Source organism: Osmerus eperlanus, chromosome 6, assembly GCF_963692335.1.
Source record: "Osmerus eperlanus chromosome 6, fOsmEpe2.1, whole genome shotgun sequence".
In the NCBI taxonomy this organism is placed as follows: Eukaryota; Metazoa; Chordata; class Actinopteri; order Osmeriformes; family Osmeridae; genus Osmerus; species Osmerus eperlanus.
In genome coordinates this window covers 17,170,403-17,194,325 of record NC_085023.1, presented here as the reverse complement: position 1 = coordinate 17,194,325, position 23,923 = coordinate 17,170,403, and the positions used below count along the sequence as shown (strand labels likewise).

Here is a 23,923-nt window from a genome sequence, read left to right as displayed (position 1 = left end):
AAAGCTTAGCATGGTATGTGAAAACAACTGGCCAACAGTTGTGTAATACAAGCAAATACTTTTCACTAGTCTGTATTGCTGTGGCTCTGCTCCCCCTGCTTTCACAGGCAAACTCTCTCACCGCTCGCTCCTCTCTGGATGGTTTTAACTTTCACATCATTTCAGTTGTAAACAAAACAGACACAGACAAGCTGGATGTAACATTTAAACTATACTTGTGGAGGAAGCACAGCTGCGTTACAGTAATTAGATGAGTAATGTACGGTTTGGTTTAGATGTTTGATCGACTTTAAATACCAAAGCATCGTAAAAGGATTGTGTATGCTTTAAATGTACATAAAAAGCTATTGTCACCTGACTTTAATTTTCAGATAATCTGTCTAGGTATCCAACCTTTCCCATGCCATGCCTTTCCCATGCCAAGTGTCTTGATCAGACATGGTGTCAAATTACTTCCACACATGCTCACATAAAGACACGCACACAGACACTGATGAGATGATGGCACATCACTCTTCTATAAAAGATACACGTACAGATGAACCGATTAGGAATGTTGCCATTTTCTCTTGACTTTCTTCACAGTGCTCTTTGTGGTTTTGGGCCTGCCGTGTGTGTGTCTGTGTATGTGAGGGTGTGTGTGTGTGTGCTTGTGAGAGAGAGAGAAGAGAGAGAGAGAGAGAGAGAGAGAGAGAGAGAGAGAGAGAGAGAGAGAGAGAGAGAGAGAGAGAGAGAGAGAGAGAGCACTTGTGTGTGAACCAGATGAGTCTTTGATGAGTATGTAGTGGCGGTCACCGTTACCACCCAACCTTCCTAAATGACACCAAGGTTCACAGTGAGCTGAAGGCCTTCCAGCGGTCCTTCTTCCAGGGGTGGTTTCTGTTTTTGTCAGAGGGTTCTTTCTTCCTAAAAATACTCGGCCATCAAGAGGAGGGTAGTAATCAGTGATTACGGGGTGTGTCTTTGTCTCACTTAGTGAAGCACCGCATGGAGACAGTTCGCCTGTAGCATCAGGCCAGGAATATCTCCTGGCTCAACAGTTCTGCTATGTATCTTATGCACTCGCCATTCCAAATGGGATTTGTCAAGCGTTTACAGTCGACAAGCAGACAAACACACTTACACTTCTTCATTGTTTCATACATCATTTATTTTGGAAAAATATTTCGCTGATTTCCTTCATGGGCTTCAACAGTTATAAAACAATTCCAATAGGTTCTGTACAACGCTTCATTTTAAATACATTTCTGTTGGAAAACACAGTCACAGTGTTCTGAAGTGCCTTATATACATTAGACATATATTTGTAAAACAAAAAAGTAACTTAAATTATATCAAATTGAACTCCACAAAAATCATAACAAATGTAACACAAATAAAGACATTAAATTAAAAGAATACATCCTCTTCTTTAAAAAACAAACAGCATCAACAGTATTTGAACCAACATGAAGGCAGTGTCTTCTTTCCCCTACCTGCCATATACAGACAAACAGGCTGAGAGGGCCATAGGCAGTGCATCATACTCATCACGCATACACAGTCAGCAACTCACATCACTATCTTTAAATACAACACAGCCCTCCATAGTGCAATGAGGTAAAACTGTCCCAACAGCAAGGCAGTCCAACTATTAGTCCATAACGCACGTTCCTGGGAAACTTTACTAGAGAGAGAGTGACATAGGCCAGTATGGCCCAACAACATCATCCTGGATCTGAAGTCCTTGGTCCCCCTCCAGCTGAGAACCAGCTCAGCCTGACAGACCTCTGTCCACGTCTCAGCCAGTATTAAACTAGTACTACACAGCACATGGGCGACCACAATGTATACGCAGTACTATGGCAGTACTTACACAGTATTCAGTTAGTACGACATAGTCTAGTACTCGGGTCAGTCCTACCAGGTACTGTCTAACAGCAGCAGCAGTCACAATGAGGGACACCTTCCCTCTGGGTTTGAGCAGCATAAAGGTGGAGTAAAACCTCCTGTTGAGAAGATGAGCTACTGCTCAGGGTCTGGTGTTACACCTGGAAAACAGAAAGGATGGACGAGGTCAGTTTCAGTTGCTGCGTCAGAAACTAGCATTACTACAATCTCACAGGCAGACTCGGCATTTAGGCTTCTCAGTTAAGACCATGAATTGTTCGTCCTGATACGTTCTAGAACGTGTTTTTGTTGGGTTTCATGGGCTGTGAACACGTGGTGAGAACTCACCTCAGTTGCGATGATACATTCATCCTTCTCGTCAGATATGACGTACACAGACTGGTACTTGCTGTCGCTGCATGACGACTCTTCTGCACATTTCTTCTCTGAGGTGTCGCTGTGAATACAAAGCAAAAAAATACCTTAGCACCAAAGACACCCTTATTGAACGAGCTGTTGGAACATACGTTTTGCCATCCACACCACAATGAAGCAAATAGCAGCGATCGTCGATTATTTACCTATTCAGTGTTTTTCTGTGTGATGTGAAGTCGTAACTGGTTGAACTGAGTTTGTCCTCCAGATCACTGTCCAGACCTTCACATTTGGCTTCGCTCTTCTCTTGGTCCTCTTTACATGTCTCTTCAGGCTTGAGCTCATGCACCAGGTTATAATCCACAGCAGAGTATCGGGCCTTGTACCCATTCCTCTCTGCCCCGGGGTTGTCGGAATTGTAGTCCACCTTCTTATTGGTGTTCTTCACCTGGGCAGGTGCCAGCACGCTGACAGACAGTTCCTTGTCTCCACGGTGATAGTTGTTGGTCAGGTTGTTCATGGTCTCGCTCTCGTTTTGGCTGTCTCCATGCTGTGACCTCTGCTGAACTTTCACCCGGATGTACACCACCAGCACAGCGCAGCCAATCAGAAGAAGAAGCACCATGAAGATCCCGGCACATACGGCTGTCCAGGGGAAGCCGCCCTCCTCCTCGTCGTCATTGTCTACCGAGTAACGGCGGTCAGGTCCCTCCACCACTGGCTGGCCCTGAGAGGCCTCTGGGAGAAGAAACTGGCAGTTATGTCCACCGTAGCCGGGCACGCAGGCACACACGTAGCGGCCACTCCTCTCATGGCAGGTGGCGCCGTTGTGGCAGGGGTTGTGATCACAACGGCTGATGGGAGCGCTGCAGTTCTTGCCGGTGTAACCGGGAGGGCAGGTGCAGGTGTAGTCGTTCATGCCGTCCTGACAGGTGCCGCCGTTCTGACAGGGGTAGACGCCACAGTCGTCAGCGTTGTCCTCGCAGTTGGCGCCTGAGTAGCCGTCCAGACACTGGCATAAGTAGGAGTTGACCAGGTCGACACACTGAGCACCTATAACAACACACAGACGCACACACTTAACTCTCTGCCTCGAAATGTATCACAGGGAACAGTCAACTTGCCGTCGATGCATGACGTGTTAGATGCTAATAACACAGCATATCAGATCACAGGGTATTACAAAGTCCACAAGGTCTCTTCGAGCACGGTTCACGATGAGTGTGCGTACCATTAGCGCAGGGGTTTGAGCTGCAGTGGTCGATCTTCTTCTCACAGTTGAAGCCAGCGTACCCCGGAGGACACTGGCAGAAGTAGCCACCCTCAGGGTTGTCCGCACAGCGTCCCCCGTTGAAGCACGGCCCGTCCGCACACGTCATGGCACTCAGTTCGCAGTTGTTTCCATAGAAACCCGGCGGGCAGGTACACTTGTAGGTGTTCTCCTTATCCTGTAAGAAGACAGTTGAGAGGTTGTTATTAACATGATGTTAACCGGGCAAAATAGTTTCTTCATTCATCATTTAAAATACATGGTCGTTTGACCCTGTTTTTAAATGCTGTTTCTCAGGATGCATGCACACTTTCTCAGCTCCAGGACCAGCCTCAGACACTACAGTACATACTTTGTAAAAGCAGCTGCAGTCTGTATTAAAATTACAAAAGTAAAAGTATGAGTTTTGAGACGCGGGGCCACTTACCATGCAGCTTCCTCCATTCCTGCAGGGGTTACCGGAGCACTCGTTCACCTCCAGTTCACAGCTGGCCCCAGAGAAGCCTGGGCGACAGGTGCAAGTATAGCTGCCCTGGCCTGTGTTGGTACAGGTAGCCCCGTTCATGCAGGGCTTGTGGTGGGTGCAGTAGTTCAGGTCTGAAACAGACGAACAGCACATACTGATTAATGTCTCTGACTTTCAGCAGATACACTTATGCCTATCCAGGAAGTTTCACAACATATTTGAGCCGTGTTGGGTGACCGTAGAGAGAGCACTTACCCTGGTTGCAGAACAGGCCTCCCCAACCCTCCTGACAGTTGCACTGCCATGGTTGCTGGCAGGTGCCATGGAGACAGCCTGGGTAGCGGATACAGTCATCACAGTAGCGCCCACTGAAGCCCACTCTACACCTGCAACAGCAACAAGACGGGTCAGATACTCATTCACGCAAGTTAGGTCAACTGCAACAGTGGGTGGTCGAGGCATTTGCTTTAACATCAAGGGGAGATGAACAGTGTCTGACTTACTTGCACTCTCCGGGCTTGTCACAGAAACCATGCTCATCATCACAGCCTGGCAGGCAGATCGCTAAAGATGAGAGAAAGACCACATGTGAATCATGGGAATCTAACAGTCTGGAGCATGTGTGTTTATACAACAGGCCAGCCTCTTTTCAGATTGGGGCTGTTCAGTAAACACTAGTTGATTCATCTCACTGAGCTGGTGGCCCCCTCAACCGTTACCTAGAAAAATATGCTCCTCTCGTCACCAGGGGGACCAACATGCTGCTTAACACAGTTGCTCCCACACAAAAGACTCCCACACAAAGACTTCTTTTTCTCCTAACTATGGGTCAGAAGTCCCTTTTTTCTCCCTGCTCTCCCAGCCCCTCCCCTTCATGTCCCCGAGTGAGTCGGGCTAGATAAGAGCGGCCGGGCCAGCTGGCCTGCACGGTGCCAGGGTGGACAGCTGCTCCATTGTCTACTCTCACTCAGCAGCTGCCCGCTCTCAACAATACCGCACCGCGCAAAGCCAATCAACGCCGAGCACACCGCCAAGTAGCCAATCAGCCATTACATTTAATCTATGGCACGCGTGTGATAACTCGGACAAATTTCTCAGATTTAAATTCGCCTATATACATTATTTAGACAGTCAGTATTTTTGTAAAATGTAATCATTAATTCTCAGATGACAAAATTAAGATGGGGTGGCATGGCATTAAAAGTGTAATACATACTAATGATACATCTGTGAACTTACGTTCCGTGCAGTATTGTCCTTTCCATCCTGAGATGCAGATGATTTCGCCACGTTCACCGCAGGTAAAATGACCGAAGGCGTCATCGCGCGGACGGCAGAACACAGAGCATCCCTCTCCATAGTAATGCTCATCACACACGAATCGGTAGGAATACTTCAGCTCTGTCCTTCCGCCTGCCTGCAAGTCCTGGAACCACTCCTCCCCAACCGTCAGGTGTCTCTGGGTGGTCATACGGCTGATGAGGCGCTCGGGGTTGTCTAAAATGAATCAATAAACTAATTTACAATCGATCCATCAATGATAGCCTACTGACTTGTTGACACTGGATGGGTTACAACGTGGTAACCTGTTGCTCTCTTTTGCCTACCTGTTGTGAGGTCGTCCACCGAGTCAGTCTGTAGAGCCTCAATAATGAGAGAGAATGTTCCCTGTTGGAATGAACAGAATTGTTCTAGGTCAAATAAGTCTTGCTTGCAAGCAAACGTTAAAAGACGGTCTATAAACTCTAGGCTAATACTCCTGTTGATTAGCATTGAGGAGTGCTACCTACTCACACCTCATTCTTCCACTTTCACACTTACTCACAGCTGTAAAATGAAACGTTTTGGAATTTCACGCAGAGCTGCCAATGATATGCCAACTCTGAGGATGTGAAGTTTCCCACCCTGATAGCTTTTGGTAAACGTACTCAACCCCCCCTCACACGTTTCTAGGATTAAACCTACTTATCACTTCTATTACTTTTCATACATAACCAACAAAGCCAAAAGTTAATATGTCCATTTGTAAATTAATGGTAGGCTACTTCAGAAATTCAACAAACGTTAAGTCAAAGTTTACACTCACCGGCCATGTGAAGCCGAAAGAGAACTGGATAGGGTTGGAGAAGGAGCTGTCTGCGATGCTCTCAGGCACTTGGAAGGAGTTGGACCCAAGTACCGGAGTCACAGCTCCCCCGTAGGTGCAGGGGGGGTCCGGTGACACATTGGCCTGATAGTGCTTCAGACAGATCCGAAAGAACGTTTTACATTCACATTGCAGAAATCCAGGCGCAGAACCTGCCTTGCAGCAATTTGCATTGCCCGTTACTCCTTTCTTGTTGAGGAACTCTTGGAGCTTTAACTCGAAAACCCCAGAACACAAACCCTGTAAACAAAACAAAACATTTCGAAATTGTTTATTCAAACGTTTATTGCTGAATATAAACATACGCAAATGATAGGCTACCTAATTACGAATCAATCAAAAAGAAGAAGAATGTTACCTGGCATATGAAGACACAAATGCTGACAGCGAACAGGAGCGACTGGCGTCCCATTGTGCTGAAGATCTTAAATAAATAGGTAGAGTTCCACGAGCCTGGGCAGTGTGCCTATGACCCAGCTCAAACAATCATCGAGAAAGTTATTTTCATCTATCAAAGTCCAACTAAAGGATTCGTTCCGTCTTCTTCTGGTCCCTTCACTCAGATTTTCTGGTTATGTTCTGATATGACCAATACATACAGTAATCCCCCACAGTGACGGCCAAAAATCCCAGTGAAAGTTTGGGGAATTAAGTCGAAATTCCTTGTAGAGGCGTAAATTCCAATCCGATTATTGAATATTGCAGTTCAATTCAGATTCTGACTAAAGGGTGCAAAATCAGACAGCGCGTGTCTGGTTTATTTTCCACTTGATCAACAATGAGCGAAAGGTTAGCGATCCAAAACAATTGCCCCACGACTCTGTCGGTAGTTCAACCTGCTTGTAACTGCGTGTGTCTGAAGTGCCAGTCAGCCTTCCGCCGGTTATATACGGCCCACGACTGCTAGGGTAATGAGATGCAAATCAGCTACTCTCCTCTCTGTCCCGAGCTGTCACAAAGGGGGACACTTTTGGAAAACCTCCCCCTCAAAAGATCGCCAAATGGTCACTGAGCTGTTAAATGTGCAACCCTTCCACATGGCACAGAACATTCCCATTTACATTCCAACAAAATTTTACCTCCAGAATCCTTTACATCCCCCGTTCTGACATAAAACCTCAAATTGCATCACAGGGCATCTCCACATGGTGAGATCCAGAGTACTGTAACCCTCCCCTTCCAAGTAGGAGCCTGCGACGGGAGCACGCCACTGACTATCTCTATGGCTTCTTTTTTTATTCTTGTAACCGCAAAACTTTTGTTTGTGATATTGAATGAAAATATTTTATTTTAATTTTAGTTTGGCCTACAATCTATCCAGACGATTTCAATTATAAGGAACACATAGACTAAAATCACAAGACTGTGTTGGACATATTCAATAATATAATACAGGTTTGTTTATTGAAAGCATGTCTTTGGAAATAAAGACAAAGCCCAAATAAAGTTTTACAAATTTATTGTATAAGACCTCATGTAAATATTATTACGTAAACCTCATTTTATAGTTGGTCACACTATCCTAATGAACATTTCCCTACAATAAACATACATATATTTCACAGGATCTTAGAGGATAACTATTCGTTTTACTGTAAAACACCTGGGGTGACTTGTGTTGATTTTTTCATCTTACACTTAGGTGGGGCAGTAAAAACTGCTCTGGTGTGTGTCGCTCGCGTGGCTGTCATTAAGGCACTTTGTTATTGTGCGCGCGGGGGAAGAATAAGTTTGGTCTTTGTGCTTTCAGCTGTATGGTAATTCAGGCTGCAGCACCTGCTCTCTCCACAATACACGAGGGAGAGAGAGCTCCCCTCGGCGCACGCGGCCGTTACAACAATGTCTCAAAAAAAGTAGTTTGCCATCTCAGATTTGAAGTCTTCTGTCTCTCAAGTTTTTTAGTACGTAGCCCTACGTTTTATAAATGTGGGCTATGGACTACTTGTTATTAGCGGAGAATGTTATTTACTTGAAAGAGAACGTTTGCACTTGTTGATGTCTAGCTAGTTGCTCTAATCTGATTACTCTGTAATTGTGTGCATACGCGCGGGCGCGCTCATGCTTGTTTGTGTGGGTATGTGTATGAGAGAGAGAGAGAGAGAGAGAGAGAGAGAGAGAGAGAGAGAGAGAGAGAGAGAGGGGGGGGGGGGAGACAGAGAGAGGAGACAGAGAGAGAGAGAGGAGACAGAGAGAGAAAGGGGGGGGGGGTGGAGAGGCAGAGAGAGGGAGAGAAAAGCGAAAGATAGTAGAAATGAAAGATAAGAGAAAGGAGGAAGAGAAAGACAGAGAAAATCAGGGTGGTCTTAATTAGGACGCTAATTGAAACGACATTTCAATATTTGGCGCGCGGCAGCAACGGCATTTGAGCACGTAACGCGTTCCTAAACAAGGAGTGCATTTGTATCCCATGCAACAACAAAAAAAGAAGTGTGTGCAGCGGGTGGGGGGGGGGGGGGTGAGGGGGGGGGGGTGAGGGAGGGGGGGTGAGGGAGGGGGAGGTGAGGGAGGGGGAGGTGAGGGAGGGGGGTTGTCATGGCATAGTATACAGTTTTGCTCAGGTGTTTAATCACAGTGCTTAATATAATTCTGGTTTACTTAATGGATGAGTCAACCCCTGTTCACGTTCAGTAATCCGTGGTGGCGCTGTTAATGTTGCAGTTTTGCGAGCCTTTACAGCCTGCATTAAATCCGCATGTTTGAGGTTTTACGCGTCTGACACTTCCCCGGTCAACCCTCTCTTCTATCCTCGTATACCATGGGGCATTTATTATATTGACGTGGCACACATTTCCCGATTACGCCGGCAAAGCGTAACTGAAAGGCATGGTAAAAATCCTCAGAATCATGCGCACTACACTTATTCTTTTCAAATATAATTTATGCCACGCGATTCTGTCTTGGTTAAATCAAGCAGAAAGCTCCCTTTTCGCACTCCCCCTTCTTTCTGAACGTGGACTATGGAGAGACTGTTTAACCTAAGTGTTTCTATGGGAGGCTGTTGTACTTTAACTCCTGCCCACCAGTAGCTCCAAGGAACAAAGGAGGGACTCGAGCTCTGACCATTCATCTTTTCTTTGCGCTTTAATTTTCATTGATTTGGAATACAAGGGAGAGCCCTTGGGGATTCCATCTGAAGGGCACGACACGCCTTTGGACGCGGACAGCCCCCCAAGCCAGCCATCTGCTCCTCACCAAATGGCGTTTTTACCCCCCCAATCTCAACTGCATGTCTCTACTGTCTCCCTACATATTCCACAGTCTTCATCCAAATTGAAGTGGAAGCATTTTGAAGAGTGTGCAACGGTATGATGCTGGCCATATGGTTAGGGAAGCCAGAACTGCGGTTTTGCGGATAGATCGCTCGTGGGAACATAAACACAGAGAACATCACACCATAACGAAGGGATAGCAACGGGGGTAAATCGATTAATCGGAAGTCTTAATGAGACTATAATCACGTTGTAGGCTACATTTAAACGGAATATAGCCTACATGTTACAGTCAGTTTCCCATTGTAAAGTTAAAGAGAAATATACAGTTTTATATACAATATTGAGAATAGCTACAATATGAATAATTTTGGAATTGGGATAAGCCCTTCAATCAACTTTTTAAAAACATTTTGTGTCCAATATCTGTGAGGCAACAGGTGAGGTCGTGACTGGGCATTTTATTATAATGAGTTGAGCGCAAAGAGGACGTTACTTGCTTAGTGGTGCTGAACATTCTGCCCTCTATAGATTTCTTACGAGACAAAGGGGTTGGTGTCGGCATCCTGTGTGATGCTGCGGAGGCTCGCGCTGATTAGAATAATAAAGAATGTGTCGCGTGGCTCCGCCAACTCGCAGATGATGGATAAGCTCGTGCAGCATCATTGACGCCCTAATATCAGAAACCTGATAGCGAATCATCTGTTGGCTTTAAGCCTATACCCCTATTTTAATGACAAAACCCATGTGCTTACCTGTGATCCCTGGGCCCGTTTGTCCACAACAAGTGGGATTAACTCGGCCAGCTGCTCCATGGACAAGGGATCGGTGCAGTGACCATTCTGCCCTCATGTGTCTCTGGGGTCAGGGGGTGGGAGGTTAGAACCGTTGTTTGTGGTGTGTGTGTGTGCATTCTTTCCGGACGGATGGGGTTAACTGCTGAACCACTCATGAATTCTTCTGCAGAGTTGAGGGCAGTCGCGTGCTTTCCGAAGAGCATCTGCCTCCTCTGTTCAGTACGTTTTGTTTTTCCCTGAGTCAACCACGGTCTTGGGGGAGGAGAAGAGAGAATGAACAGATCCAAGGGGAGAGGGGATGAGCCGATCAATAGTGAGTGGGCCTGCAAATCAAAACAGTCGCTCCTTTGGGAAAATAAGGCAGCAGGTTGGGAATTATATTATGTTGGATCCACACCCCGTTAGGCTACAAGTATTTTACCTTTTGTCAATTGTAAAACTGTTCATGCATTACACTGAAGACCTCCCCATGCCCCAAAGTATTGCACTCTTGGGACGAGAGAGCTGTGTCTTTTTGGAGGATGCCATCAGGTAGTCGTTAAATGAGCTCTTCACCCCCAATTCCGGCAAGGCAATCTGAATTACGACACTGAGCCGTCTCTCTGAATGGCGGATTTGTACGGGGCGGTGCCCCTTTAGAAAGACTCCCCGTGTCCTGCCGAGCATCTGCCCAGTGATGAACAGATGTAGTCACCTGCAGTGACAGCGCGCATATGGTCTTACCCATTCACACTTTGCAAGAGAACGCGACAATAGGCTTTGTGTGCGCTGCAATATAAATCCTGTATGATCTCTCTCATCTCAACAACACAGTTGTGTCCATAAAGTTATTCTTACCAATAAAGTATAGTTCACCAATTGATTTTTTTAAAATGCGAAATTAATAGATACGCTACAACATTTAGAAACACATTGTTCATTGATGAGCCTTTCTGCGCCTAGGACATAGGAAAACATTCATTTTCGAAATGACAAAATTCCTTATGAGAAAAATTAAACCCCTAAATGGTTAACAAAATGTACTGAATTATTATATAAAATGTTACAAATATTAAGTCAGGTCTACATTAAACATTTTAGGAGAGTTGAGTCCGCACGTGTATCTTGTTTACAAGAGCTGTTGAGCTGCTGCGTGGTGACGTAATACAGCGTGCCAAAACAGGAAATCGTAGGCTGACTAGCTAGCAGCGTCGTTGAAGTCTCTAGCAAGATATTACAAGTATCTGTATTAGACATTAGGTTTTACTTTAAGAAGAATTAGGGGTGTATTTGTCATCTAAACTCTTTACCCAAACTCTCTCACCTGACTCACTATAGGATAGTGAGGCAGGGATTTTCACATATCGGAAGGTCTGTTAGCATTCTGCTTAGCATGCAGCACACACGCATGCCATTGTTTTAACGAATATACATGAAAAATACTGTAATTCCGTGATTATCAGACATAGTCAGAAGTGGGAGTGACAGCATCATGCATGTATCCTGAACATTATTGGATTACTGTACAATTAAAGGCCTATAGCCCTATATCGTATTTCAGAGCAGAGATGGGTGTGAAGGGCTTGCAGTCTTTCACTGAACAGTGCTGTCAAGAGGGCTGTATGCCAGTGCACCTCCAAGAACTGGCCAGCCAGCATGTCAGGAATCAACCCTCAACAAGTGACCCCAATCCTCCTACACTAGTGGTGGACGGTATGGCCTGTGTGAGGCAGTGGTACAGCTGTCCGGCCTGGGTCCATGGGGGTCAGTGGAAGCATTTTCTCCACCTGCTGAAGGAGTGGGTGGGGGCCTTCACGTCTGCAGGGATCCACCTAGTATTCTTCTTTGATGGTGTAGTAGAGGAACAGAAGAGGGCAGAGTGGGTTAAGCGGAGGCAGAGGGTAAACAGGGACATTTCTAGACTGTTCACCCATGTGAAGAGGCAGGGCCAGCAGCCAGGCCGGGACTTGTTCTGTCTGCCCTCGGCACTGGCCACCTTCTCCCTCTTCGCTCTGCGCTCCCTGGGCCAACAGGTCCACTGCTCTGTACGAGAGGCTGACTATGAGATTGCTACCTTCGCCCTTCAGCACAATTGCATTGGCATACTGGGTCAGGACTCTGACTTTCTCATCTATGACAGTGCCCCCTACCTGTCAGTCAACCAGCTGTGTCTGGACCGCATGACCACAATGATGTACTCCAGAGACTGCCTCTGCCACGCCCTCAAACTGCACATGGCAGAGCTCCCGCTCCTGGCATGTCTCCTTGGAAACGATGTGGTGCCAGAAGCAAGGATGCAGCATGTGCGTAGCAGAGCCCTGGCGATCTACCGCAAGACGCATCAATGCTCTGATCCACCACTGAGGGAGAAGGTCCTGGCTGTAGCCCAGCTCATATTCTCCTCCCGGGGATGCCTGGGTCCTGCAGGTCTGGATCTATCAGACTCAGACAGGCAGGTGCTGCAGATGGGACTGCAGTACTACCTACTGCCAGGGCAGCAGTCACTGTGGGAGGGTCTAGTTTCCTCCTTTCCTCCTAGTCCTGTGTGTGCAATGGAAAGATACGTTTGCCCGGAAGTCCTCCAGGTAAACAGTATAACCAGCTAAACATGTGGCACGCACAAACCATTACTCCTCAATGTGGCGTACACGTTTGTCCATCATCCCACACATCAATCATGTTGTGTGACCGTTCATAGGGAGTCAACTGCACCGTTCTCTCTCTCTGACAGGCAGCCAGGGAGAAGCACGCGCGATGCGAGTGTTTCATGGTGTACAACGTGCTGTACAACGGCATGGTGGAGTGCAGTAACACCCTGGAGGATAAGGAGGATGAGGATCTGGCTCCCCAGGCTCTGGTGTTTCAGCCATGCAGGGAGCAGATCTACGGAATCCTGCTCCCAACACACCCAGGTGCCTGTTGCTAACCCACTGGAAATGTTGCTTCTGGATGCTTTTTCTCATTGCCTTGTGCTGGATACAGGGAGTTGAATGTTTGTAGGCGATTTTATGGAGATACAAAAACAACTGTATTACACATGCTGTTGTTGAACAACTAGTTAAGTGTGTAGTATGTGAGTCATTATATCTTGTAATTTCCTCGTGTTTTTTTAAGCAGACAGCAATGGAGATGTCCCAACAGTCAAAGAGTGGTTTGTGTCCCCCAACAGCCAACTGAAGCAGCCCAACATAGTCTTTCCTGCACCCCTCACCCACTCAGGTACAGTAGATCTGCAAGACCAACAAAAGAGACTACTGACCACCTGTGACTACTCCGTCTTTTACTCAATGATGGCTTTCAGGAATACAAAGTGTTTTCATCCTACATTGTGATCATATCTTATGCTTTCTGTTATGCTTTCCTACCATCTAGGTGGACAACCAGATCTGAAGGTGTTGTGGTTTGGGCAGGACTCGGAATCATCTAGTCTCCGCCTGACTTGCTTCTTGTCAATGTTTGGCTGTGAGGAGCTGTCAGTGGAGCAGGGCCAACTAGAAGTTTCTCTCCTGGCGGTACTCTGTCTGGTCACCTACATCACCAAACAGGTGAGGGCTGGGTTCAGGCCTGGCTTTCCCTCAACACAGACCTAAACAAACCCTGAGACTTTCACTGTCACTTCCAAGTGCACCTATAAGAGGGGGGACAGTAGTAGCGCTATGACCCGGGTCTTATTTGGGGTTCTCTCCAGACAATGAAGGCTATCAGTGTCTGATAGAGGACAATAGTAGTACTCTTCTCTGCTCTCCAAGGCCTTAATACATTATTCATGCACCTCCAGTGCTTTCTCATTCACAGCTGTTTGTTTTGAACGCAAGGCCTTGTGTTTGTGATTAGTCTAATGAACAGTCCTCTCTCCTCATGTCTGTCTATCTATCTCTGTGTGTGTGTGTGTGTCCTCAGGTGGAGCGCCTCAGTCTGGAGGATGTAGACGCCTATCTGAGCCAGGCCGTCTGTCTCAGGTCCAAGAGCCCCACGCAGCTACGACACACTGCAGTGAGTTCACACGGCTGATATCTACTGGCCGTGGTCGTGTCTGCTTGCTTGGCCAACAAATGTGTCACTAGTGGACCTCTGCATCCCCAGATGGGCCTGCGTCGTTACATCTTAACCAAATGTCAAAAGTCTTTGTGTCGTTTTTGGTGCTCTGCACATACATGGCCGACTCTTTTCCCTCAAACTGATTTCAGTTCAACCACCCTTCTAAGTCTTTTAGCTCTGTTTATTTTTACTTCTTAATTATGGCATTTAGTTTGACTAATTAGCATTTTCTACTGCTCATCTGTACACAATAATTAGGTCTAAGCCTCAAATTGAGCATTCATTTAGGGATTTTTATTTAAAAGTCTTCCAGAGTTGAAGTGTCTCTGGGATATGGAGCTGTATTTATACAAGTAAGAGGATTCCTTCTTCCATCAGTGAGCTTTAGTAAACAAAAAGACCCTTTAGATAATGCCCTCTCAGGAGGTCAACATGAGGAGGGGAGGGTTCTTGCGACATATTGACAAACCCACAAAAAAAAGAATTATTTCACAATATATGAAGGCCTGGCGGTGGAAAGTACTGAGGGGGGAGACATTTTGCGACATTCCTCCTTAAATGACTGTGATTGTGGTCAGATCCTCAGAACGATGTGCTGCTTTGCCTGGCGACAGCCTCCAAGCTGTCCTTGACAACAACCACAGGGCTATTTACGCTCCAGGCTGCCCGATTTAAACGCTGCTACGCCCGCTACTCCTAGTAGAAACTCTAACTGTTCTCCACGACCCCCTCCTCTTCCAACTCAATGGAAGTTGGATAAAAAGGTTCACCCAGGGTTTTCTGTAACACTTTGAAAACGTTATTGAACCTCGACGTAATGGAAGTTAACTAAATATATGTCCATCTACGTCAGTAACCTTCAACTTCATTGTCTTAGTTTGGTGCCTACTTTGTGCTCACCCCAAGTTGTGTTTGTTGTGAAGGTGTGTTTGTTTATGTTCCAGGATTAGGAACATTCACAGTGAAACAGTAGACGCTGGAGTATGTGTGGTAATAAAAGTGTGTTTGTGGTTGACAGATGTCACGTTAAAGGGTACTCTGGCAGCAGGTGTTGAATGGCTGGGCTGAAAAAGGTCATTAGAAAAGTGTGTGTGTGTGTACACTCCAGCACTCCACACACACACCTGTTGCCTCAAACCATTGTTTGGCTCCCACCAGGACAGATACTGTCACATCTGCCTGGAACGGGGAGAAAGGGAGGGGGAGGTCTGACGGCAGGGTGTATCAGGAGAGGAGAAAAGAGGAGGGGAGGGGGGGGGGGGGTTAGGGTGGTTAAGAGTGGTAGCCAGATGGTAGAGGTCTCTCCAGGGACATCTTCCGGGCTGTTGCCTCTATGCACAGTCACACTGAGAGAATGTGCCCACTCAGGCTCCAAACTGGCCCTCAACTGAGCCAGGGGTCCCCCCCACGAGTACAGGCACTGAGATTGAACTGCTTCTATCCGTGTGTGAACAGTCATGCACACTTGTCTGTTTACCACACTAATCTGGATGTACTCCGAAAGACAGACTTGTGGGTGTGTGTGTGTGTTAGCGTACTGCTGTGTGTGTCAGATGAGATAAGCGGTCTTTGTCTTGGCCAGTGTGCCTGCAGGGCCTAAGGGGCTGGTGTTTCTTTGTTTGTTGTAGGTGAAGCAGTCTTTTTGTTTGTAATAGTTTAGGCTCTGTTTGAGTTGGAGCAGGTGGTGGGCAGGCAGACAGGCCGAGATAAAAAGACTGGTATGCAAGGAGACTGGTTGAGCGTGTGTTTGTTTGTGTGTGTGTGTTAACACACACACAAACAACACACAGACATATATGAGCACACACACATACACACACATCCTGACCCATGACAGGCATTTGATATACAGTAAATCAGTGATCAATGTAATCTCTAATCTCAGAGCAGCAGCTGCCTGATAGCCGGTACACACACACACACACACTCACATCTGCCTGCTGCTACTGCGTCCGTAGTCACCTGCTCCTGCAGGTGCCCTTTCAGTCATTTCTCTGTGCTATCGAACCCCCTCTCACCCCCTCTCCTCTCCCCCCTCTCACTGTCCCTCCCCACCTCCCTCTCTGTTAGGTTCCTCATGTGGACTCTCGGGCGATCCAGCTGGGCTCTCTGTTTGTGCGCGGCCTGACCCATCTGCTGGGTGCTAACAGTGCCTGTGGTCAGCCCCTGGCCATGGAGGGGATGATGCCCTGGCACACCTTTGACGGCCTGCTCTTTCACTCCAAATACCTGATGGCACACACTGGCACACCCCACCACCTGCTGCTGGAGGACAATGTGAGGGGGTTGTGTGTGTGTGTTTCAGAAAGAGGAGACCTCATGTGTTGTTGGTGTTGTTGTCTTTTCTTATTCTCATTGTCTCACCCCAGGCCTCCTGGCTCTCCACGTTTGTCGGCCTGAGAGAGAAGGTTCTAGAGGCCTGCAGACGGAAGGGTAGAATTGTCCAGTCCATCCCCAGACACAGGAGAACACTCCCAGGTGAGATTCAACATGCCGGGGCTGCAATGAGAGAACAGAAAGGATAACAGGATGATGGAGCTCAATCTTCTGTCTATAAAGGCAAAATACTGGATACAAACCACAGTGGCCTAACAGCAAAAAATGGCGCTGTAGTCTTGAGGATGTGGCTGTATGGAGTTTCAACATCTGGGACTACAATACCCAGCAGTCAGTGTGTTAATGGAATCCATGTGGGTGTCCGGCAGCAGGCCCAGAGCTCTTCCTGGCTCTTTACTATGCTTTGTCATACAGGAATGGTTCTGGGCTGTCTTTTTATATGCCAGGGCTCTATATTAAGTAACATAACAAGACAACAAAATTACTATATGGCGAGGCCGATACAAAGGCCCCTCGAGACCGCTGCTCCGCAATGGCTCCCCGCGTCCTGTGGTTGCTACGTAGATGAAAAGACAGACCCACCAGCTAAATTGTATCCATGTGTTTGTATTTCTGACATTGAGCAACATGCCTAAATGTGCAATGTAGCTGCCTCATGCTCAGACTGTTGTACTTTGAGCTTATCTGCCAAATGACCTTTTTGCTATCGTAAATAAATAAATAAATGAATGAATAAATTCTAAGCTGCAAGGGTACATAAGGTTATCCTTATAGTGGATAAACATTCTGCGTACACATATTTATGGAAAACACGATAACATCATAGATTGATCAAATTCAATTTGATCCGCAAGCCAGAGTGCAGTTTTGGGTGAAAGGTGAAACATGTCTTTCCTCTGCTTTCAGTAACATTGCTAACTAGATGGTGAAATGCCCCCTGTCCTAGACACATTGAGGCATCCCTGTATAACAGGAGTCTACATCTAGACGAAACAAGAGTCCATGCTCTGGGATCAACGTGGGGCTGTCACAACTGTTTAGAGCAAAGCAAACAAAGAGGCGCTTGGCCATGGCTGGGGCACCATCTGATGGATGTTGACACACTTTGATCACACTTTGATTGCACATGGTTTTCTCTGCTATGTAGCCGTTACACTTTGTAGACTTTGCACTGCTTCAATGTTTTTTTGTTTAATGTCCTACCCTTGCCAGTAATGATTACCCCAGAGTTTTGCTGTGGGGCACTGGCAGGGATTTCTGTTTGTGTTTACGCGTGTGCATGTGTGTGCGTATGCGTGGTTGTGTGTGTGTGTGTGTCTTGTGGCTTCATGGCGGTGGCGCTGATGGTCGCAGGGATAGAACTGCATGGTTTGTGTTTGGAAGAATATTTCATGTTTTGTCTCCTCAGCGAATATTTATCCAGAGAGTCTGGACTATGTTATTAAATCCGCTTTCAGATGCTGCATGTCTCTATGTTGTCCTCAGGGCAGCCGGTCACTGACAGACTGCAGCAGCACAGAGACACCCAGCAGCACAGAGACACCCAGCAGCACAGAGACACCCAGCAGCATAGAGACACCCAGCACAGAGACACCCAGCAGCACAGAGACACCCAGCACAGAGACACCCAGCACAGAGACACCCAGCAGCACAGAGACACCCAGCAGCACAGAGACACCCAGCAGCATAGAGACACCCAGCACAGAGACACCCAGCAGCACAGAGACACCCAGCACAGAGACACCCAGCACAGAGACACCCAGCAGCACAGAGACACCCAGCAGCACAGAGACACCCAGCAGCACAGATACACCCAGCAGCACAGAGACACCCAGCAGCACAGAGACACCCAGCAGCACAGAGACACCCAGCACAGAGACACCCAGCAGCACAGAGACACCCAGCAGCACAGAGACACCCAGCACAGAGACACCCAGCACAGACACACCCAGCAGCACAGAGACACCCAGCAGCACAGAGACACCCAGCAGCACAGATACACCCAGCAGCACAGAGACACACAGCAGCCCGGAGGAGCTCACTCCAGTCCGAGAGCCAGATCCAGACCCCCCAACCGACAGAGATACCAGCTAGCCCCCAGGTGAGCCCCATGTTTAGAGTTAGACTAAGGCCATGGAACAGTGTCATTTGCTTCTGTCACACACTGTCATTGCCAGATGCTGTTAATATCCATCAGGTCCCTTTCACACGCTTTTTGTGTTTGTCTCCTATCCCAGGTGGAGCCAGTACAATCACTTTCAGGACCCTGGCTCAGGTCTGCCCTGAGTTATGGTCAGGGTTTGAGAGAGGGACAGGGGATCGGAGGGAGAGAGAGAGGGATTTCTACTTTGTGATTCATCTCTCTGACAGGCAGGGTTAGACAACTCCTGGGCACTGATCCATCCGGTCAGCCCTCTGGCAAGCCAACTACAGGAGATGTAGAGTAGGTGAAAAATGAGATCTGGGTGTCAGTTGGAATGTGACTGAGATGAGAGGAAAGAAGAAGTAGAGATCAGTTGATAAAACAAAGGAGAAGAGGAGAAGATGATGACAGAGGTGATTAAGTGTCTGAGAGAGCAAACCAGTGGGATTAAGCATCTCAAATCCTAGGACGTATTGACTCAGCGGAATAAGATTGGCTGCATTCTCCCATGGAGTGTTTGCAAGCAGGAGGGAGAGTTTGAGAGGTGGGGCTGCAGTTACTCTAGCCAAATCAAGCTTGAAGTGTGCCACTTCAAACATGCACTGGTCAGTGGATTTACCTGTTTCTTGATCTGTTTATTTAGCTGGTTAAATAAAAGAGAAACATGTCACTTGAGCCGAGTTGTCATCGGATTTGTTCTGATATCTCCTGAGAGTTCCATTTCAACTCTCCCCTCTGTTGTTGTGGATGTAGACGTTACTTCCTACATTCATCAGGCAGAACAGTAGGATTGGAAACCTTCCAAAATAACTACTCAATTTGACATAATGTAATATGAATGCCTTGCACTACAGACTGCAGAAATGCAGTGACTGACTGGTGTGTGTAGTTATGCCAGTGTGTCTGCCTATGCATTCTTCCACAGGGACATCATAAAAGCAGCCAGAGAGGAAAGAGGATATGGAGAAAGTTCCACAGAGCCAGTGGTCAGAGAGCAGCAGCTCCTTCCTCTCCATGACACACAGAGAAGTAGAGAGTCACCTCACAGCCTCACACACTGGAATGAAAAACACTGGCTGTGTGTGTGAGAACACATATGTTCACATGTGTGTCAGACTATAGACTGAGCAGGAAAGACTGATTAATGACAGGGGGAAGATGACAAGAAGGTTGTTGATCAAGCAATGGTGAGATCACAGGCTCTGGCTGGCTAAGGGGCTCAGAGATACTGCTTCCCCACTGCTGTACCATGGAAGGTATGCTACCTCACTGTGGACGGGCACAGTACAAAGTTCTAAAGAGTAGCTTTAGTGTGTCAGTTAGTGTAACATTAGGGCCTCAGTCACAATGCTGGTGGCTGGAAACTGAACCGTACGGTGGGTCTGTTAGCGTACCTTGGCGGTACAGTGAAGCTAAACAAGCCGTGTTAGCATGTTAGTCTATAAAGAGACATGGATAAATGGCATCAACAACAACAAGAGAAGCGGCGGCACGATGGCTCCCTGGCTTCCACAGCCCCCAATTATCCTGGTTAATTACGGCCTGGCTGCCTGTGTGCTAATGGTAAATATAGGCCCTCTCTCTCTCTCTCTCTCTCTCTCTCTCTCTCTCTCTCTCTCTCTCTCTCTGGTCTCCCTCTGGCCCACAGGGGCTGTGGTCCTGGCCAAGGCCGGGGGGGTGGGGGGGTGGAGGGAAGAAGGGATGTGGTGGGAGGGAGGGGGGTAGGGGTATGTGGTGACTGGCGGGGTGGAGGGGGTGGGGGGTGGCGGCAGAGGGGGGGGGCACATCCATCTTCTGGACCATAACTGTACAGACAGTGGGTTAGGGGAGGATGAGGGGAAAATGGGTGGAGGGCTTGATGGAGGATTGGTGAAAGGGTGGATAAGTAAAAAGGGAGGTGGACAAAGAGGGAAAATGGTGTGGAAGAGAGGCAAAAGGGGGTAAATAGGAGGGATGACGGGTAAAAGGGGGAGGCTGGGGGGAGGAGCGCAGCATGTCTCTCTCTGGCATCGAAACCCAGGATTTGGCAGGTTATGGTGTCTGTTTCCTAGAGCATGAGGTTGGGTGAAGACAATGGCCCTCCTGCACACCATACCTAGAGCAACAACGTCATCTCAGTTTTATATGTAGGAGGACAACAGTTTTGGACTGACTGGTTGAGTGTTCCTTGTTCCTAACAGAGTGGATAAAATCTATGTTTTTGTATAATCAGTAGTAGTGTTTCATTAAAACATATGTTGCTTCTTGTAGCAAAAAGAAAACTGTAGTGTTGGGGTTAAAAACTTCACAATAGTATAATAGTTACATATCTGGGATGCCAAAAATACTTGCAAACTGTATTGTCCACTTATAGCTCAGGGTAAATATGGCTCAGACTATAAATAGTGTTTTTCTTCACAGAGAGAAATCAGGAACCGGTTCCAGATTGTTGATGGTGTATTTATGGACCCACTTCCACAGAGTCAAAACCCAAAGAAGGAAAAAGAAAGAGAACAGACCCCAGAGTGGCGTGCAGCACAGTGTGCTGGCTGACTGTTGGCATATACTTAGTGGGTTGAGTTAAAAAGGAGAGTGAGCTTTGCGCAGACCAAGTAAACAGTCGCACCATGCTCTGGTCAGTGTGCCCACGGTGACCCCCACACACTCATACTGGTTAACTCAGCCTATAACAATCTCTCCTCTCCTCCACAACAACCCCACCCCCTACCCTCCAGTGGGCTTCTGGGAGACGTGTGATGGTCTGTCAGTAAAGGGAATGTGTCTTAATGTGTTAATGTGTCTTCAAACAGATCCCCCTGCCCCGGTCACCTCCGAGGGCCTTTCTTACTCCTCCGTGGTGTGGAACAATGCCGCAGCAGATGAAAAGGATGTAAGGTTATGTTACTGAGACACCTACTCAGCTCCTCCCTCTTTCCTTCCCTCCTCCCCTTGCCTCCCTCCCTCCCCCCAACCCTGCTTTCACCACCCCTTGCACTGTATGAATAGGCACTGACTACTGGAACATATGCTGCTTGTTCCTCAATACACACTCAGTGTCTGTGTGTGTGTGTGTGTGTGTCTGTGTGTGTGTGTGTGTCACTGTGTAAAGATCAGTGCATGTGTGTGTGCGTATCCATGTGTGAGTCTTTGTATGTAAGAGTGCACTTGTATGCATGTGAGTGTGTGCGTGTGTAGGTGTGTGTGTGCGTGTGTTCATTGAAACATATGCTGCCTGTTGCACATCCACCATCTGTTCCTTGAATTAACTGATGGAGTGATCCCGTTGCCTTGGTGATGGGGCCATTCATTCAAATAACCCTACAAACACTCCCTGCTCAGGTTTTGTGTTTGTGAGTGTGTTACAGAGAGAGATAAAGAGAATGTGGGTGCAGGCATCGGAGTTGCAGTCTATCTCACAACATCCCCACTGTAGGAATTCCCAGTTCAGTCCAGTTGAAGTGAATTATTACAGTCAGCCACCCAGATATTAGCACATACACTGGTATGTTATGTTAACGTTGCTCTGTTTTCCTAATAAAACAACATAGAATCAAATACCTTCCATGACAATACATGTGCGCCATATGGCAGAGGTTCAAAACTCGCTTGAGTCACAACACAGTAATCCCTCTTCTCTACCCCTTCACTACTTATCTGTTGTTGACGTGGTGGTTGTGTGTGTGTGTGTGTGCCTCTAGGGGATAGACCTCAGGTGTATTTCCCCCGAGGAAGGAACTCCCAAAGAGAGCAGTGAGAGTTGTACTACACAGACCACACATTCTGGTGTGGCCGGGAGTCTGCCAGTATCTGATTTCCTTTCCACTGTTGCCCCTCCTCTGAACCTGAGACACAAAAGAGACAAGAGCAACACTACACACACACTACACACACAAACACTATATACACACGTGCACAGACACACACACAAAGGCAGCAGCAGGGGAACAGTCAAGCACCTGAAACTGAATCCTCTGTATCTCCGCTGTTTTCTCTTTCTCCTCTCCGCTCGACTGTAACTAACCGCTGCTCCATTCATTCACAAGCTCACTTTAAGGATTTAAGGGAGCCTCTGTTCCACTCGCCTACCCCGCCCTCACCCCACCCTACCCCAGCCGCCTGCCAGCCATATGTCAGCCCCTCTCCTCCGCTACTGTAGCAGCACTACCCAGAACCCCCTGGGAGAGTATGGTTCTGTTTGGGTGAACGGCCACACGGCCCTCCAGGTCTCTGGGCCCTCGCTGAACAACAGGATACACAGTTGCCCAGCAGTAGAAACCAGAGACAAGCCAGAGGGCCCAAGAAAAACAAAACTGAGGATGGTTGGAGAGAGATACCGTGTCAGAGCATGGTTCTGGAATTGAAAGAAAGCTGAAGAGTGAAGGGCAACTGAATGAATTGATTGTAACGCCGTCCAACTGCTGTTGTGTTTGGTGGACCTGTAACTGTCAAATTCTGACGTTCAAAGTTCAACTGTCACTAGAAGGATGGGGAGTTTCTGTTGTTGTTTGTTTTCTAAGTATGTTTGTGCACACACAGGCGTCAGGCGGGGGGAATAGTTGATGGAGGGTCAACCAGTAGTAATAACCAGGAAGAAGATGTCAATAAAAAGACTGTCTGTTAGGGGAAGTTCCTTCCTCGCGTGTCAGAACAATGACCTGGTTAATCAAAGTACTGAGCACAACTTGCTCGAGGTGCTACCTAGAAGGCCGAGCGGCATAGGGGGAAGCATCACAGGGAGAGAACGGCAGCCTCTGAAGTCACATGTCTGCGAGATGTGAGAGACGGGGCGCGGTGGGAGGGGATTTCCTGTCAACCGTGCATCCATGGGAGAGCGGTCTCCGTGCAACAGCTTCCCATTGTGAGGAAGCCTGACGGTGCATGCTGGGATGCAGACTTCTGTCAGGCTTCAAGGGGCCGCTGACATGTCCTGCTGTGGTTAGGATGTTTTTTAAGATACTCTATATCTGTGGATATCTACACTGGCATTCCACGTTTGTGTCACCTACATAGTTAGCCATGGGGGTAATGGTTTGTGAAAGGTGTTTTTAATGTCTTAGGACAAGAATAACCTTCAGAAACTCTCTACCAACCTTGCCTTAGATCCCCCACCACTGAAAAACAACAAGCCTGTTCAGTTTTCTTTATAAAACATAGCTTTGCTGACTGTGCCAAAATAAATAATAATTTGTTCTGTTTTTGTTCCCATTTTAGTATACGATCCTGTATTGTGTCCAGAGATGCATGGTTCCATGTGTGTGTTGTCATTTTAAATTGTATTAAATATGCGTGTGAGTTTGAGAGTGTTTTTAACTGCT

At 47.4% G+C, this 23,923-nt stretch overlaps 2 protein-coding genes across 3 annotated transcripts; one reads left to right on the top strand and one right to left on the bottom strand.

Annotated features, from left to right (window-relative positions):
* Positions 1-1,141: 1,141 nt before the first annotated feature.
* Positions 1,142-6,971, bottom strand: dld (deltaD). The gene is made up of 11 exons (XM_062464043.1): positions 6,485-6,971; positions 6,067-6,366; positions 5,588-5,648; positions 5,220-5,477; positions 4,484-4,544; positions 4,236-4,366; positions 3,942-4,111; positions 3,476-3,692; positions 2,451-3,297; positions 2,218-2,326; positions 1,142-2,030 (listed from the first exon to the last, which is right to left on the bottom strand). Exons 1-11 carry the CDS (start codon positions 6,536-6,538, stop codon positions 2,025-2,027), a joined length of 2,214 nt encoding a protein of 737 aa, XP_062320027.1. The 5' UTR covers positions 6,539-6,971; the 3' UTR covers positions 1,142-2,024.
* A 4,321-nt stretch (positions 6,972-11,292) lies between these two features.
* Positions 11,293-19,297, top strand: fam120b (family with sequence similarity 120 member B). 2 transcript variants are annotated; one of them, XM_062464042.1, is made up of 9 exons: positions 11,293-12,696; positions 12,843-13,023; positions 13,229-13,330; positions 13,484-13,656; positions 14,012-14,104; positions 16,220-16,426; positions 16,519-16,627; positions 17,972-18,587; positions 18,724-19,297. In XM_062464042.1, exons 1-9 carry the CDS (start codon positions 11,608-11,610, stop codon positions 18,770-18,772), a joined length of 2,619 nt encoding a protein of 872 aa, XP_062320026.1. In that variant the 5' UTR covers positions 11,293-11,607; the 3' UTR covers positions 18,773-19,297. The 2 variants fall into 2 exon arrangements, with proteins under 2 accessions (XP_062320026.1, XP_062320025.1); XM_062464041.1 differs by having other exon boundaries at positions 13,226-13,330.
* The last annotated feature ends 4,626 nt before the right edge of the window (positions 19,298-23,923 follow it).